The sequence below is a fragment of the Sceloporus undulatus genome, chromosome 1, assembly GCF_019175285.1.
Source record: "Sceloporus undulatus isolate JIND9_A2432 ecotype Alabama chromosome 1, SceUnd_v1.1, whole genome shotgun sequence".
Lineage (NCBI taxonomy): Eukaryota > Metazoa > Chordata > Lepidosauria > Squamata > Phrynosomatidae > Sceloporus > Sceloporus undulatus.
Window position 1 is genome coordinate 3146225 of NC_056522.1, and position 17868 is coordinate 3164092.

The 17868-nt window shown below is 43.8% G+C and overlaps 3 protein-coding genes across 12 annotated transcripts in view; 1 reads left to right on the top strand and 2 right to left on the bottom strand.

Annotated features, from left to right (window-relative positions):
- The window catches only part of LOC121919807 (protein FAM71C-like), a 1121343-nt gene that overhangs the window by 520380 nt on the left and 583095 nt on the right, over positions 1–17868 (bottom strand). The window lies entirely within an intron of this gene.
- The window catches only part of TRIM35 (tripartite motif containing 35), a 34943-nt gene that overhangs the window by 16592 nt on the left and 483 nt on the right, over positions 1–17868 (bottom strand). The window contains exons 1-3 of one of the 6 annotated variants that reach the window (XM_042448800.1): positions 16152–16179; positions 13690–13777; positions 4383–4842 (exon numbers count right to left, since the gene is read on the bottom strand). In XM_042448800.1, coding sequence (XP_042304734.1) covers positions 4383–4842; positions 13690–13777; positions 16152–16164 — 561 coding nt within the window. In that variant the 5' untranslated portion in view covers positions 16165–16179. Of the gene's footprint in view, positions 1–4382; positions 4843–7429; positions 7683–8433; positions 8541–9381; positions 9648–9733; positions 9867–13689; positions 13778–16151; positions 16180–17868 lie in introns of those variants that run through there. The other 5 variants (XM_042448782.1, XM_042448809.1, XM_042448792.1 and 2 more) reach the window with 5 other exon arrangements.
- Positions 14714–17868, top strand: part of PTK2B (protein tyrosine kinase 2 beta) — a 121057-nt gene continuing 117902 nt past the window's right edge. For 4 of the 5 annotated variants that reach the window (XM_042448599.1, XM_042448606.1, XM_042448615.1 and 1 more), the window contains exon 1: positions 14714–14917. In XM_042448599.1, the coding sequence (XP_042304533.1) occupies positions 14749–14917 (169 nt within the window). In that variant the 5' untranslated portion in view covers positions 14714–14748. The remainder of the gene's footprint in view (positions 14918–17868) is intronic. The other variant, XM_042448658.1, reaches the window with a different exon arrangement.

Genomic DNA, 17868 nt, shown 5'->3' on the forward strand with positions numbered 1-17868 from the left:
CTAACTGTCATCTTTCGGCCTCTGAGGGAGAGAGAAGGCTGGCCCAGCTCCATCAGGGCTAGCCTGAAGAAGAAGAGTCCTCCCTCCGGTCCATCTGCCTTGGTCCAGGCCTCAGAGGGAGAGAAGAATGCTGGACCTGATTCCCTCCCCCCCTCACCATTCCCTTCTCCTTTTGTGTCGTGTCTTTTAGATTGTAAGCTGTGGGCAGGGAACTGTCTGTTATCCCCTCTGTTGTAAACCGCTCGGATTCCCAGTGATTGGGCGGTATATAAATAAAACCTATTATTATTATTATTTATTATTAAATTTGATAAATATGCCCCCAATTCTGTCATCCAAGTCATTGATAAAGATGTTGAATAGCCCTGGGCCCAGGACAGAGCCTTGGGACCCACTGGTCACTTCTCTCCTGGAGGAAGAGGATGATGAGAATGATGTTTATTTATATCCTGCCTTCCTCCCAGTACAGGGTTCCTTCTCATCATCTTGGAATAGGCGATGTGGCCAATAAGAAAAACCAAAATGTAACTAGAACTGGCCAGATGTCCATTTCTGGTTTTGGAGGTAAAAAAGGATGACTTAACAGCCTGGATCTCTTTGTTCTAATCTGCTCTGGTCATTCTTAGATCTTGAATCATGCATCCTGCTCTCTCTCCCACAAACTGAAAGTCAGGAATGAACATGAGGTTTGCTCCAAGTGACTCATGGCAGCTCATACTGTGGCAGAGGCAGACGGGAATTCGGGCTGGAAAAAGTGACTCAGGCTTCATGCGCACGCACAAAAGAAAAGTGCCAACTCCCTCGCTGCAACTTCAAGACCCATTGCACTCTTCATTGCTTCTTTTGCAAAAATATATCCAGCGATAGCCACCAACTCTTTCTTTTCTTTGGTTGCTGTTGATTGCCTTCAAGTCATTTCTGACTTATAGCAGCCCTAAGGCAAACTTATAATGGGTTTTTCTTGGCAAGATTTGTTCTGAGGGAGGTTGCTATTGCCTTCCTCTGAGGCTGAGAGAATGTGACTTGTCCAAGGCTGCCCAGAGGGTTTACAGAGACACCAAAACTTCTTTGTACTTTTCTCTTCCCATAAATGATCACTGCTTATTTGCATCAAAAGAGACAGTATGTATCGTGGTTTGGGTGTTGGATGAAGACTCTGGAAACCAGGGTTCGAATCCTGGCTGGGAAACCCACTGGATAACCTTGAGCAAGTTGCACTCTCTCAGCCTCAGAGGAAGACAACAGCAAACCTCCTCTGAACAAATCTTGCCTAGAAAACCCCAGGATAATAATTTTTAATATTGGAATAATAATTAAATTCTGTTTTAATGTAACATTTCCCCATGTTTTAAATTATACAGTTGGCCCCCTGTTTTCGCAGGGGATCCGTTTCGGTCCCCCCCCCCCCGGAAAATGGAGACTCGCCAATATTCAAGCCCCATAGGCATGAATGGAGCACGTGCCTGCAAGCGAGCGTGCGTGGAGTGCGTGCCACGGGGGCATGCCCCATTGAAAATGACGGCGGTCACCACTCCGTGAATATTGAAGACCACAGACCTCAAGTCCACGAGAAAGGAAGGGCAACTGTACTGTTTTTAATCTTGTAAGCTGCTCTAAGTGCCAGCTTTGGGAAATGGGCAGGACATAAATAAATATAATACAGTCAGCCCTCCTTATCCACGGATTTTTTATCCACAGATGCAAGTATCCACGTGTTGAAAATATTATATATATATATATATATATATATATATATATATATATATATATGAATCTCAATAGGCAAACCTTGATTTTGCCATTTTATATAAAGATACCGTTTTATTCTGCCATTGTATATAATGGGACTTGAGCATCCACAGATTTTGGTATCCACAGAGGATCCTGGAACCAAACCCCAGTGGATGCCAAGGGCCTATTGTAATAGTAAATAATATGATAGCCTTAGGTCACCCTAAGTCAGAAGCAACTTGAAGACATACAACAACAACAATCTAGATCAAGGGTGGTTAAAACCTACCAGATTTGGTCCTCAACCTCTTCAGGATCCTCCCAGACCCAAAGGTGCCCAGACCAAAACCCAAGACCCAAAGACAATGGGCCCCTGATGATGTCTTTAAGAGTTAGACATTAAGTACCAGCCAGCGTTGCTCTCAACTTTGTCATTCCAACACTTTCTCATACAGTCTAGATCAGTAGCTCCTAAACTTTGATCCTCCGGGTGTTTTGGACTACAATTCCCAGGATTCCTGGACATAGGCTGTGGCAACTAGGGTTTCTGTGAGCTGAAGTCCAAAATACCCAGAAAACCAAAATGTGGGCATTTCTGGTGTAAACGCACCCTCAATGCAAGCAACGTTTTAAAGAAAGCCGGGGGGGGGGGGGGTATTGTTTTAGAATGTATGGTTTGGGGTGTTTTTGTTGTTGTTTTTGAAGTGGTTTTATCTTTCTAAAATTGTATTCCATTTTTAAAAATAACAGTTTGCAATAGTTTAACGCCAGTTTAGTTGTCAATTTTGTAAGTTTTTGATTGTACTCTGCTTTTTAGGCTGTAAGCTGCTTGGGTCCCAATCTTGTGAGAAAAGTGGGGTAAAAATAACTATGATATTATTACTATCATGACTATTATTATTATTATTAACAACAACAACAGTGACAATGTTTGTATTTTGAACTCAGGGGCTGTACATACAGCCCCTAAGGGGCGGTGCGACACCACCCCTGTCCTAGCCGGATCAGGGCCATGGCAACCGTACACTGATCCAGTCTTTCCAGGGCACCATAATAGTGGTGGCGTGGCTTGAAGGTGCTCCTTCAACACTGCATTGTATGGACACAGCACCGGAGGAACGCCACGATGCCACACGCCATGTGGAGCAGCATGCGGTGTCAGGGTGCCCTGGGGGCAGAGTCAGGGCATCCGTCATCTGGACGCAACACCCTGACTCCGTCCCCTAGCCAGCTTTTCAGGACAGTCTGTACAGGCTCTCAGTTTGCAGCAACCGGAGTAAGCTGAGGACAAAGTGGGAGGAATAGAGAAAAAACGGGATGTTTTAAAAGCAGCTGAAAAGGAGGGAAGGCAGAGGAATGTATGAAAGGATGCCATATTGTGGATGGAGCAAAGACATGGAGCAATGGATTCAAGCTACAGGAAAACAGATTGCACTTCAACATTAGCAAGTACTGCTTGATGGTAAGAGCTGTTCGACAGTGGAACAAGCTGCCTTGGAGAGTGGTGCACTCTCCTTTTTTGGAGGTTTTTAAGCAGAGGCTGGATGGCCATCTGTCAGGGATGCTTTGATTGAGAGTTCCTGCATGGCAGAACAGGATTGGACTGAATGACCTTGAGGTCTCTTCCAACTCTACGATTCTATGGAGTTTATCACATGAAGGAGATCAGGAGTTTATCCCATGAATATCCCAGAAAATTGCGTAATTACATGAAACAATTTCGCACGACGTTGCACAAACCCCGCTAATAAAGTGGTCACAAAGAAGCATCAACATGCATCTTTTTACTTTTGGGATTGCAGTGCCAATGCATTTCCGATACTGCTTCATTTGTGCAACTGTGTGTGATAACCATTCAGTCAATGACTTGCCATTTTCGCTTTTTTTGCGCGATGCTCTAAATGCACTTTAATCTCTCTTTAATACCAAAATTAGTCCCAGTGTGATAAACGCCACTGATTCTATGATTACTGTATATACACATGTTTAAGTCTAGAAATTTAGGTCAAACTTATTCATGGGTCAATGCAAGTACAGTGCGCCCCCGCCATACGCGGGCGCGCCATACGTGGCCTTGAGCATACGCGCTCAAGCCGCGGGGCGCGTGCAGGGTGGAAGGGGCGTCGCGTCCCATTCAATTGAATGGGTGCGCGCGCCCATTGCGCCCTGCGCGTGCCCACGCCGCCGCGCACAAACCCCATTGTTTCAAATGGGGCTCGAGCATAGGCGGAATTCGCCTTACGCGGCGGGATCCGGAACGGATCCCTCGCGTAAGGCAAGGACGCACTGTACTGTATCTTAACTCTTATTTAAAAGAAGAAACCATCCCTTGGTGAAAGGCAAGAGTATAATCTGTCCTGGAAGCACTGACCCCTTCTAGTCTCTCATCCATCCAGCTTTAAGAGTTATGTCTGCTGGAATTATGTAAGTTCTTTGACATTGTTTTGCTTTGCTTCATCCTTTAAATCCTTTGCTACATGCCCCTAAGTTTTACCCTCGACTTATCCACAGGTCATATCAAAATTCATAATTCTGGCCCCAAAAACTTGCCCTCAACTTATACACGAAACTGACTTGTAGTTGAGTATATACGGTAAATAGGATTGTCCTTGCCAAAATCAGGGCAACCGGAGGAGGGTCTGTGTCCTTACCCTGTAGGTCTTTGCCACCTCGGCCACAGGTTTCATCTTGTGGTCAGCATGATGCTTAGCGCTTTGGCACTCGAAGCAGACCAGCTCCTTGTCATCCAGGCAGAAGAGCTTTGCCTCCTCCTGGTGCAGAGGGCATAGGCTGGAGGAAACCTCCCCATTTCTCTGCTGCTGCTGCTGTTGCTTCTTCTCCTGCCTGAGAAACATCTCCACAATGTTAGCCAAGGTGTGGTTGGTGTGCAGGTCCTCCGGGGAGCAGGGCACCTTGCATACGGGGCAGACATGGCGGCTTTGGCCTTCCCAGGACCGACTCACGCATCCTTTGCAGAAGTTGTGCCCACAACTGAGGGTGGCCGCATCTTTGAAGGGTTCGTAGCAGATGGGGCACAGCAGCTCTTCTTTGATGGTGGCTGTGGGCAAGGAAGGGGCACTGGGCAAGGGGCCTTGCTTAGCCATGGCTTTGCTAGAGAAAAGAAAGAAAGCAAAAAGAGGAATAACTGACAAACAAGATCCTTCTAGAAAACACCCAGGCGGAGAAGAAACCCAGCTGCAAGGAACTCCCTCACCAGCTTCTGACTCATCACAGCTGTTGGCAAGTCAGATGTTTTTTGGGACCAAGCCCCACCTTCGCGGATTCCGCCTTCCTCCACTTAAACCAGCTGCAGAAACCCAGTTTTGCTTGGCAGCATACACAGCCAAGAAGGAAACCTCAAGGGGTTATTTCCAGTCTCTCTCTCTCTCTCTCTCTTTAGCCAGAAACGGATTTCCCTTCAACAAAGATGGGATCTGTGCAACAACAAAGGGTGTGTTTGTCTGCATGCAGAGGAAGCCGACAAACTGAACGCAAGCCTGAAAAACTTGCTTTGGGAGTCAGTGTTGATTTCCAGTAAAGATTCTTCCTAACTGGACAAAGCAATTTTGCAAATTTTGGAGGGACAAAGGGACCCTGGAACTATTTTTAAGTGGAAGGCTTGACATTGGAAGGCAGGTTATTATAACTTTGACTAAGGGTTAATCTGCACTGCAGAATTAATGCAGCCAGACACCGCTTTAACTGGTATGGCTCAGTGTTATGAAATTTTGGGATTTGTAGTTTGATGAAATATTTAGCCTTCTTTGCCAGAGAGGATTGGCTACAAATCTCAGAACTCCATAGGAAAGAGTCATGGCAGCCTTTAGTATGATTCTAGCATTCTAGTTAAAGCGGTGTCAAACTGTATGTTTTTCTGCAGTGTAGATGCGACCTAAACCCGTATATATTGTATTGCAAATACTCATATGCAAATACTCATATGCAAGGGAATTCACAGCAAGAAGTCCAAAGCGGATTTACATAAAACGGTTAAACTGATTAAAAAACGTTTCAAAATATATACTTCTTGCCATAGACTCCCACTGTACACACAGCTATGAACATTGCTCCCTTTGCAAACAAGGAAAACGAAACAGACAGCGAAAGGGTGAGAAATGTGGAAGTTTCCTTCCCAACAGATATGAAAGGCAATGTCTTTATACAGTGGGGCCTTGGTATCCATTTGGGTTTGGTCCCAGGACCCTCTGAGAATACCAAAACCGGTGGATGCTCAAGTCCCCTTTATATAAAATGGGATCACAAAATGGTGTCCCTTCTATCAAGTGGCAAAACCAAGGCTTGCTTTTTGGAACATTTTTTAAAGGAGTTCAACCCTTGGATGCAGATGCTTGACTGTACTTGCATTGCACTGAAAGGACTCATTTTAAGGACGGCTTCACTGTCCCCAGTTTATTGTGGCACCAGAGCTTTCTGACAGAGAAGGCTCAATGTCTCACAAAACTACAATTGCCAGGATTCCCTAGCATTGAGCCAGGGCCGTTAAAGCGGTTTCAAACTGGATTATTTCTGCAGTGTGTTTTGGACCCTTGTCAATAACCTCCTAAGCAGGTTCCCTTGAGAGTAAAGGCTTGCATGGTGCAGCAGTTTGAATGGTGGGTTAGGACTTGGGGAGACCTGGGTTCGAATCCCAGCTCAGCCATAAAAACCACTGGGTGGCCTTAGGCGAGTCACACTCTCTCAGCTTCAGAGGAAGGCAAAGGCAAATGTGCTCCCAACAAATCTTGCCAAGAAAACCTCATAACAGCTTCCTGGGGATAAAACCCACATCCTGAGATGGATGGTTTTCATTACATTAAAATTCATTTTAATTTGCACATTGCCTAAGTTTTTTGGGACTGAAAAATTGAATATATCTGGAGACAATGGAACGGATTGCAGCGGAGGGTGATGGACTCTCCTTCTTTGGAGATCTTTAAACAGAGGTTGGATGAGCATCATTTGGAAGAGTTTTAGCTGTGTATTCCTGCATGGCAAAGGGATGGACTATATGGCCTTTGGGGTTGCCTTCCAAAATTTTATGATGCTATGAGGATGATGGGGGTTATAGTACTCTGCAGTCCCTGGAAAAGTCAGACGTGGAAAGGGATCCTCAGAGGTGGCTTTGCCAGATCCTTTCTCTGAAATACAGCTTTACAAGCAGGAGCTTTAGTGGAATAAAAGTCACTTCCTCAGAAGAAAAGAGCCATCATAATTTATTTTTTGGTTGTTTTACATATGTTTACTATTATTATAATAAAAACATGTAAAATTATGCAATAAAAGTAAGACAAATGTCATAAATTAAGTAACATTTAGCACTGAAATTAAAATGACTTCCACTCCTCTGTCGCCTGACGTTCTTTGCTAATATATTAGATTTCCTGACTGTACAAATAATACATTCCAGTACTATTTATATTGTGTGTATGTGAGGCTTTAATCGTTTTGTTTTAATAAGTGTTTAAAGAGCTTTTATTTGAGAGCCGCCTTGGGTCCCTTTCTAGGAGAAATAAAATAAAATAAAATAAATAAATAACAATATTTTTATTTATTATTATTATAAATAATAATATTTTCCCTTTTAATGTTGTGTTATAATAGTATTAGAATGTATTATTTATATAGGATGAATTAGGAAATTATTATATTATATTGTTTTAGATATGCAAAGGTAAATAAAGATAAATGTAAATCATACCTCCTTGCAGAAAATGTAAATACAAAAGGAAAGCAGAAGAAGACGAAGAAGAAGAGTGTCATAAGAATTAGCAGAAGAAGAATTAGCTGAAATAAGGAAAAACGACAATTGTATTATAAATCATTCTCATTTTCCCCTATTTCCACCAATTCCAATTACACTCTTCTTCATCTTTTCTTCTTCTATTTTCTATTTGTATTTATATTTTCCAAATGGAGGCATGGTTTGCATTTATCTTTATTTACCTTTGGATATCTAAGACAATCTCCAAAAAGAAAACACTTTTATATATTTGTATATTTATATATATGGCAATGCAATACAATGTTTAATCTAGTGGGGTTTTCCCTGGTCTTTAGTCCATTATACTATATACACTGTCTCCTTCACCCTTTATGTTTTTGAAATATAAATGAGGAGTTGTCATAATTTTAAAGAGGAAAGCGAGGCCTTGCTTCTTTCCATAAAGGGCCGTTGGTGGTTCCTGGAGCGCTTCCCAAATTTGAACTTTTCTGGGCAAGAGAAGAGAAATTCAAACTCCTGCAGAACGGCGCTCATTGCAAAATGTTGTGCAGCAACGATCCCTAGAGTTAGGAGGCAAGACAGTCCCCAAAATTATGTACATCCAGACCATATTAAAATACTATTCCAGGTTACAGCAAAGAGATTGAGGCTTTATGATATTTGCATGAATGAGCAAGCATTAACCCAGCCCTTCTAATATATGAATGTAAGCCAGCAGCAAGGCCAGGTGTTGCACAAGGGACCTGCACTCCTTTCTCTCTGCGCTTGCAGGTTGCCTTATGAATTTGAACTTAATAGGGTTTTCTTAGGCAAGGAATCCTCAGTGGTGGTTCTGCCAGTTCCTTCCTCTGAAACACAGCCTGCAGCACCTGGGGTTCCTCGGTGGTCTCTCATCCAAGGACTAACCAGGGCTAACCCTGCTTAGCTTCCAAGGTCAGAAGGGATCTGGTCCCCTTGGAGTTTTCAGGCTACTGACTTACGGCGACGCCATGCATTTCTTAGGGTTTTCTTAGGCAAGGGACAGTCAAGAAGTGGTTCTGTCTGGTGCCTTTGGCATATATTTAGTTGTGTGCATGCGTGTGCCTTCATGCCGCCTGTCAACTTAAGCATTTCTTAGGGTTTTCTTAGGCATGGAGGACTCACCAGGTGGTTTTGCCAGTTCCTTCCTCTGAAACAGAGCCTCCAGCAGCTGGTGTTTGTTAGTGGTCTCCCCTCCAAAGACTAACCAGGGCAGACCTTGCTTAGCTTCCAAGATAAGACAGGAACTGATGGCTTTTGGGGGATGTAGGCACTACTTTTAGTACCTGACCCCAGTTGCCATCCACCTGGCATCCCTGCAGGCACCCAGCACCAGAACATCCCTGGCAGAAGAGGCATCCTTAGGGCCACCCAGTCCAGCCCCACTGGGCTCCATAACTGGGTCTCCCTCATTGAACAGCATCCTGGAACTGATGGTCAGCCGAAGCTATGCCCCAAGGACCATCCAGTCAGGCCTGGCTGAGTGGAACATGTGGCCTCAATGGAGAGGTCTTTAAGCAGAGGCTGGGTGGCTATCCGCTGGGAATCCTTTGATTGAGAGTTCCTGCATGGCAGAAGGGGCTTGGACTACTGGATGGCCCTTCTTGGGGTACCTTCCAAGTTTAGGATCCTGTAATTGGATTGGTTTTGGAGGTCCCTTCCAACTCTAGGGTCTTAGGCATTCCTGCATGGCAGAATGGGGTTGGACTACATGACCCTTAGTAGTCCCTTCCAACTCAAGGGCCCTATGCATTCCTGCATGGCAGAAGAAGGGGTTGGACTGGAATGCTTTTGGGGCTGCCTTCCAACTCTAGGATGCCGGGATGCTGGGTCTTCCAGATGCTAGTCCTGCTAGTAGGCAGCCCCATGCCCAAGCAATGCCCCTTCCTCCTGCTGCTGCCGCTCCTTACCTGGGGCTGGCACTGCCAGGGGCAGGGAGGCACCTCCGGCAGCAGCTCCTGGCCCTCCTCGGCCGGGGGCTGCGAGCCAAATCGCCCTGGAAGTAGCCAGCCATGCGCCCAGAGCCCCAGCACCGCTGCTTCCTAAGCAATCTCCGACCAAGAGAGAAAACTCCCCCTCCGCTCTGCCTCCCTTCTTTCGCCTTTTAAGTCCCCAAAGCGCCCAGAGAGAGAGAGAGAACCTCCTCCTCCTCCTTTTCTTTTGCAAGGCGTTGCCGCAGTAGAGGAAAACAGGGCGGCGGAGGAGGAGGAAAGGAGCAGGACGAGGCACTAACTAGGGAACTGGCTCCACCGGTTGCCTCACCTGCTGCGGGGCTGCCTAGGAAAGGAGGGCAAGACTGAGCCTCCAACCTGGGCATGGCTCTCAGAGTGGAGCTGCATCATGCGTCCACACTGGGAAATAACCCAGTTTAGCACCACTTGAACTCTTTCTGGCTGAAGGCTATGGGATTCTGGGCATTGGAGCTGGTTGTGGACCCAGAGCACACAACCACACAGATTTCAACCTGCATTATTTTCACCACCTGAATAACCCCTTTGTCTTCTGCAGAAGCTCCCCTGACAAAGGGGTTATTCAGGTGGTGAAAATAATGCAGGTTGAAATCTGTGTGGTTGTGTGCTCTGAGCATACAGTCAGCCTCTGTATCCATGTATATTAAAAGCCCTGGGGGCATTGTAGTTAAACGCCTGCACTGCAGCCACTCACTCACAAAAACCCACAAGGTTGTGAGTTCGACTCCAGCCAAGGGTCCAGGGTCAGCTCAGCCTGGCATCCTTTTGCAGGTTGCTAAAATGAGTCCCCAGATTGCTGGGGGCAATTGGCTTACGCATTGCAAACTGCTTAGGGAGTGCTTAAGTGCGCTGATAAGTGTAGTAGAAATGTACAGTCGGCCCTAGGATTTTGCAAGGGCTATGCTCTGGGGCCCCCCGAAAATGGAGACTCACCAATATATTCAAGCCCCATAAGTTTGAATGGGGCGTGTAACTATGAGGGCATGTGCCGGGGGGCACACCCCTTTCTGAATATTCAAGACCATGGACCTCAAGTCTGCGAGAAAGGAGCCCCAACCGTACTTGCTATTGCTGTTTCTTTAATCCCTGGCTGGATTCAACCATCCACAGCTTGAAGATATATATATATATATATATATTCCAAAAAGCAAACCTTGATTTTGCCATTTTATATAATGGGACTTGAGCATCCATGGATTTTGGTATCCATGGGGGGCCCTGCAGCCAAACCCCAGCTGATACCAAGGGACCACAATATACATTTATACTTATACACACTACAAGGTTATACACAGTTTATACTTATTACACAGTATAAGTAAAAGGGCTCTGAGAAGGCTATCCTTGAATGCAGACAGAGAGTGTCAGTGGTGATGGCTGCAGTTATTCAAGGGGAAATTAAAGGAACAAAGGCTTGCATGGGGATCATGAGAGCATCTAGAAGGTCCCCCCATTAGATGCCGTAGAGGCACCTGTAGAGCTTCCGCCAGTGAGCCAAGCTGCGTGCGGCTGCTATGGGCAAAACTGGAAAATAATTGGGGATGATGTGCTAAGACCCCCGAGGCAGCCTTCTGGCCCAAACATGCCACACTGCCTGAAACCCACATAGACCTCAGAAAAGCAGAGGTAGACAAAACAAAGAGATAAAGACAGCAAGACATATCTGCACTTGATTAGAGTAAGAACAAGATCAAATTATGAAGAAGGGCAGAAATCAAGCAAATGGAGGCAGGCGAATATTGAATTTCGGAGGCTGGAAGTTTTTGCATTTTGGTTTCATGATTGCTTTAAGTGCCAGTCTGCAATACAAACTAGAATTAGGATATTTCCACACTGCAGAAATAATGCAGTTTGACACCATTTTAACTGTCATGGCTCCGTGCTGTAATGTTCTGGGATTTGTAGTTCTTCTGTGAGATATTTAGCTTTCTCTATCAGAGGGTTATTCTGGTGCCACACCAAACTACAAACCCCAGGATTGTGCAGCATGGAGTCATAGCAATTAAAGTGGTGTCAAACTGCTTTGTGTGGATACACCCCTAGTTTTATATGAGTTTATTTTCTCTGACGAATGTGGGCCACTGCAGTTGAATAGAGATTTCGATGCATCGCTGAGCCAGGACCCAAGTCCTTATCAAAAGGGGGGAACAAGGCAGGCATTTCAGGGCTGGGCTCAAGAGATAAGAAGCAGGTAATAGATGAGCAGCAATCACTTTGTTCGATCAATCAATCAATCAGTTAATTTTATTCTTATACCATCTTTAGCTCAAGGATGGGATACAAGGTGTCTTGCACTGTAATAAAATATCTAATCAAGCACATTTTAATTATATATGACATTATACATCATTCATTTATTTATTACATCATTGATTGATTGATTGATTGATTTATACCCACTCTTCAGCCAAAAGGCTATCTGGGCGGCTTACAAATTGTTAATTAGACATTTCCCTGCCCTCAGGCTTACAATCTATTAAATTAATTAATTAGTTATTACATTAATTAATCACATTAAGTATTACATTAATGGAAAACAGCCATGAAATCTTATTAAGACTCCACCTCAATAAATAACACTGAAACATTCAAAGTCCAGCCCATCCATTTAGACCAGGGGCACTCCAGATATCATTGGATTGCAACTCCCAGAATCCCTCACCCTTGGCCATGCTGGCTAGGGATGATGGGAATTGCAACCCAACAGCGTCTGGAGGCTACATGATCACCACCTCTGGTTTAGGCCTAGTTTGTTATTAAACTTGGCTGAATAAGAAAGTTATGAAAGCCATTTCTAAATATTCAACAGACTGTCATGTGGAAGATGGAGCGAGCTTGTTTTCTGCTGCCCCAGAGACCAGGACACGAATCAGTGGATTCAGATGACAAGAAAAGAGATTCCACCTAAACATTAGGAGAAACTTCTTGACTGTAAGAGCTGTTCAAGTGTCAAATGAACTACCTAAGAGCGTGGTGGACTCCCTATCTTTGGAAGTCTTTAAGCAGAGTTGCTTTAGTTGTGTCTTTCTACATGGCGGGGGTTGGACTGGATGACCTTTGCGGCCCATTTCAACTCTAAGATTCTAGTATTATAACTCCCAAATCTGGGAGAAGCCACAGAGAAGACCCTCTCTTTTGCCCACCAAACATGCACGGGATGGGAAGGTAATGGGACAGATGGAGGTCCTCTCCTGAAGATCTAGAGCTTTAACAGGATTATATACTTGTGTCTAGATCAAGAGATGTGATGCTCTTGCTCTATTCTGCTTTGGTCAGATCTCGCCTGCTGGGAATCACTTGTGTCCATTTCTGGGCACCACAGTTTAAATGGACAAGCTGGATGGTGTCCAGAGGAGGGCAACCCAAATGGTGAAGGTCTGGAAACCATGAAGCCCTATGAGGAGAGACTTAGGGAACTGCTGGGGATGTTTAGCTGGAGAAGAGAAGGTTAAGAGGTGATATGACAGCCTGTTTAAATATTGGAAGGGATGTTATATTGAGCAGAGAGCAAGCTTGTTTTCTGCTGCTCCAGAGAACAGGACCTGGAGCAACGGATTCAAGATACAGGGAAAGAGATTCCACCTTTTTGAGGGGAAGTCATGTTGATGATGGAGCGAACTTGTTTTCTGCTCCTCCGGAGACTAGGGAGTTTATCACATGAAGGAGGTTGGGAGATTACCCCATGAATATCCCGGGAAAATTGCATAATTATGTGTAACAATTTCACACGATGTCACACAAAACCCACCATTAAAGTGGTCACAAAGAATAATTAACGCACATCTTTTTACTTTTAGGATTTTAGTGACAATGCATTTCCGATATCGCTTTATTTGTGCAATTGCGGATGATCATCATTTGCTCAATTACTTGCCATTTTTGCTTTGTTCACGGGATGCTTTAAATGCACTTCAATCTCTCTTTAATGCCAAAATTAGCCCCAGTGTGACAAACTCCAAGGACAAAGAGAGCCACAGGAATAGAGATGCCACCGACCATTTTACTCCTGGAAATTTGTTATTACCAATTAATATAGCTTTGCCATTTTTGAAGGCATTGGAGTCGGACGGTTGAGAAAGAGAGGAGTCAGAGTTGGAATGTGGAGTTGGAGTCAAAGTTTTGGGGTACTGATGCCTCCGCCTTAGTGGCCTCCTGCATTTTCCCCGTTGCTGCATGAGATCAAGGATAACATGGTGAGAAACTGCATCATGCAAGAGAGAAACCATCCTGGGCCTTATTCCCACTTACATGTAAATCACTTTGCAATCCGGCTCGATGGATCGGTTCGGCAGTGGAGCCTGGTTCACACTACATTTGCCCCAGTCACATTTTCTTGCTGTAAAACAAAGTAAAATAACCCACTTATGGTTTACATTGATGAATGAATCGATTCAATTTAAACCGTTTCCTATGGGAGTCTCTCAAAATAATCCACTTGTAGTTCACATTGGCAAAAGAATTGGTTCAATTTGAAGCGTTTTAAGTGGGATTTTTTTTCTCTGTCCATCACTGCAGTCGCATTTATGTACTTCCGTACGTCTGTTGAAGGGTGGGCTAACACAGGTTGTAAATTTCCGCTTCCCCATCCAGCAACCCCTTATAATGTCATAGTAAATCAATTCCGATTCGCATCTCGTTCACACTGACACTGAATCGATTTGTGAATTCGATTCTTGAAATCGATTCCGATCTGCATATGGTTCACACTTGCGCTGAATCGATTTATCCATAAAGATGTGGAAAAAAATCAGCATGAAAAAGATGCGGGTTCAATGGGTCTAGCGCATTGCCCCCTTCTTGAAATTGCTTCAGCGATTCCGTTCAAGTGTGAACCAGGGTCATTTAAACTGCTTCAAACCGATTAGCAAACCAGTTTAAAAGGTAGTGGGAATGAGGCTCTGATATGGACACAGTTTCCAATAGCTTGTGAACCATTGATATGGACACAATGCAAAGCCTTTATATAGCGTAATGTAGCACTGCAGCATCATGGTTTGTGGCTCAGGTGAGCGATCGTTTCTTCTTACAACACAAGCAAGCAAACATATCCATGCATAAAGAAAGTTGGTGCATCAGGGAGCTGGCTAGGCTAGACTCCAACTTGCTTTACAAACTAGCTTTCTAAATGTGAGGATGTACCAGTGTTGTTATTATCCATAGAACAGCATGAGGTTGCATAAGCCTTCCGGTCTGACACATGCAGGTTGATAAGTGATCTTTTCCATCTTTGCTCAGCAAAGCCTTTTCTCTCACATCACATGCATGCGCTTGCTCTTCTTTGCAGCATCAGCCTTGCAAAGCCACACGATGGTGCTACAAGCGCAAGCACCTCTTGTTTGGGGGGAGAAGTTTCTTATTTTTAACCCTGAAATCTTTCCAAGTCTTCCATCATTTCTCTTTGCATTTCTTTCTAGAGGCATTTCATCCCTCCTTGGCGCATCACTTCGTCTGAGAGAAGGAACCCCTACTTTCACAAGTAAGTCCATGCTTCTTTCAAATGTGGGGGACTGGAAAGAAACAACCTTCCCTTCCCTTTGTTTTCTGAGATTATTGTGTATCATTATGTTTTCACTTCCCTTTTTTAAAAAAATGTTCTAGAGGAGGAAACCAAGATTTTTAGAGGGTGCGTCTACATTGTTGAAATAATGTGGTTTGACACCACTTGAAGCACTTTAATCCTATGGGATCCTGAGGTCTGTAGTTTGGCAAGGTCCTTCTCTGCTAAAGAGGGCTGGTGCCTCACCAAACCACACATCCTAGGATTCTGGCAGATGGAGCCAGGATAGTGAAAGTGGTACCAAACTGCATTATTTCTACAGTGCAGATGCACCCTCAGAGGCTTCTTAGGAGAAATAATGCCAAAAAGAGGTTGTTCTGTTTTGCTGCGTAGAGGTACCCATTGTCTGTGCAAGACTGAGATGTTGTGTGTGTATGTGTGTGTGTTGTGACTGTGGTTTTATCAGCACTCCATTATTTATTCCCCCAAAAAGGAGAGGATTCAGCCAAATCCCCCCCCCACACACACGTGCAGCTTGGCTCGCTTATATGAGGCATCTGAAACCAAAGTTGCTTGGATAATTGTGCAGTTATCTGTTTTCCCTGCTAATGATGGTGACAGAGCAAGGCTGACCATTTCTACTTGTGCTGCACACAGGTGTATGTCCCTTTTACACACACACACCTATAAACCCCTATACATTCCAAATGCTTCCTTTATGGGTTCCAGTGTTGACTATCCCCATCTCATACAGCAAAGCAATCAGTCATGCCTTCTCTTGCCCCACTTTGCCAACAAGGCTGCATCTACCCTGCCACATTAATGCAGTTTGATACCACTTTAACGGCCACAACTCAATGCTTGGGAAATCTGGGATTTCTAGCTCTCCATCCAGCCATGGAAACCCACTGGGTCATCAAGCCACACTCTCTCGACCTCAGAGAATGGCAATGGCCAACCTCCTCTGAAGAAGCGTGCCAAGAAAACCCCAGGATAGGTTAGTCTTAAGGTTGCCATAAGTTGGAAATTACTTGCATGCACACTACAACAATAGCAACAACAATGAGGTATCTAGCCTTCCCTGTCAGAGAGCTCTGGTGCCACAACAAACTACAAATCCTAGGATTCCATAGGATGGAGCCATGACAGTTAAAGCGGTGTCAAATTACATCAAATCTCCAGTGTAGATGGAGCTCAAAGGTTGGTAACTTACCCTCCAATTGCATTGATTTGGCAGGTCCAGATTAATCCTCTGCCATCCCACTTTTTCAGCTACTTTTAAAATGTCCTTGTTTCCTCCTCCTCCTCCTCGCACTTTCCTCCTTCATCCTCAGCTTACTTCAGTTGCTGCAAACTCAGTTTTGACGTACCAAAAGCAGTTTGCGCTCCAGTTACTCAGCAGAAGGGAGAGGAAAGGAGCAGCTGGAATCACGAATAACATTTGTCATCTTGGCCTCGCTGGCCAAGATACCAAAGGCCCACTCTAACAACAACAACAACAACAACAACAACAACAACAACAGTATCCCATTGTATTCAATAGGACTTGAGCATCCACAGATTTTGGCATCCACTGGGGTCCTGGAACCAAACCCCAGCGGATACCAAGGGCCCACTCTAACAACAACAACAACAACAACAACAACAATATTAATAGTATCCCATTGTATTTAATAGGACTTGAACATCCACAGACTTTTGTACCCACTGGGGTCCTGGAACCAAGCCCTAGTGGATACCAAGGCCCCATTGTAATAATAATAATAATAATAATAATAATAATAATAATAATAATATCCCATTGTATTTAATAGGACTTGAGCATCCACGGATTTTGGCATCCACTGGGGTCCTGGAACCAAACCCAAGTGGATACCAACCATACTGAAAAATAAAACAACCTGAACAAGTACTGAAGCAATTCAATGGCTGCATTTCCCCCCATTGTTTAAATCACAGAGTTGGAAGGGATCCTGAAGGTCATCTATCCTGACCCTTTTGCTAGAGCAGGAATTCACAAATAGATCCTGAAAGGTGACCCATCCAGTCTCTGCTTCAAGATCTCCAACAAAGGAAGGTCTTCTGAAGGTGTGTATTCAATGCCCTGTTGAACCTGTTCATTTCTCTGTGTCTTCTTAGGTCTTCTTAGAAGACAAATATCTATATTTCAGGGGAAGGAACTGGCCAAAAACCACCTCTGAGTATTAAGAAAGCCCCATGAAATGCGTGGGATTAAAATCAGACAAATGGAAATTAAATGCATAGATAAATTGACATGTTTAATTAATAAGAAACCAATATAGACTGGAAACCTTGGATTATGTGTGTGCAAGAAGAAGAGGATAAAAATACATGTATCAGAATAAAGAATAAAGACTATTCAGTTACTAATATATAATTTCAAAGGCGTCAGAAGGTGTTATAAAAATATGAAAATAGGTAAAAATAGAAAAGACTGTTTGAATGTATAGACTTAAAAGTCTACAGTATAGTTGACTGTATTTTTGGATCTGGAGTAAGAACCAAATAGAAAAGGAACATACACATTTAAATTATAAAATTGAGAGAATATTCAAGAAGTTAGGAAGTATAGATGATCTATCTATCTCTCTATCTCTCTATCTATCTATCTTGTGGTTATGTAAGAATGTTGTTTTTTATTTGGTTGATCATGTTTTCATTCATGAATTTTAAACCTGAACTTGATCTTGAATTATTGTCCTGTGTACTGTAATATCAATACTTCATAGAGATGCAGCTTAAAATGTATATTTTATGTAAGGATTGTGTTTTAACATGTTGTAACCCTACTTGAGCCATGAGGAGAGGCAGGTAAGAAATAACAACAACAACAACAACAATATTTGTGTTAAAAACTAAAGCTAAACACAAACACATCACTCATACATTTGTACAAAGTAAACAAAAGT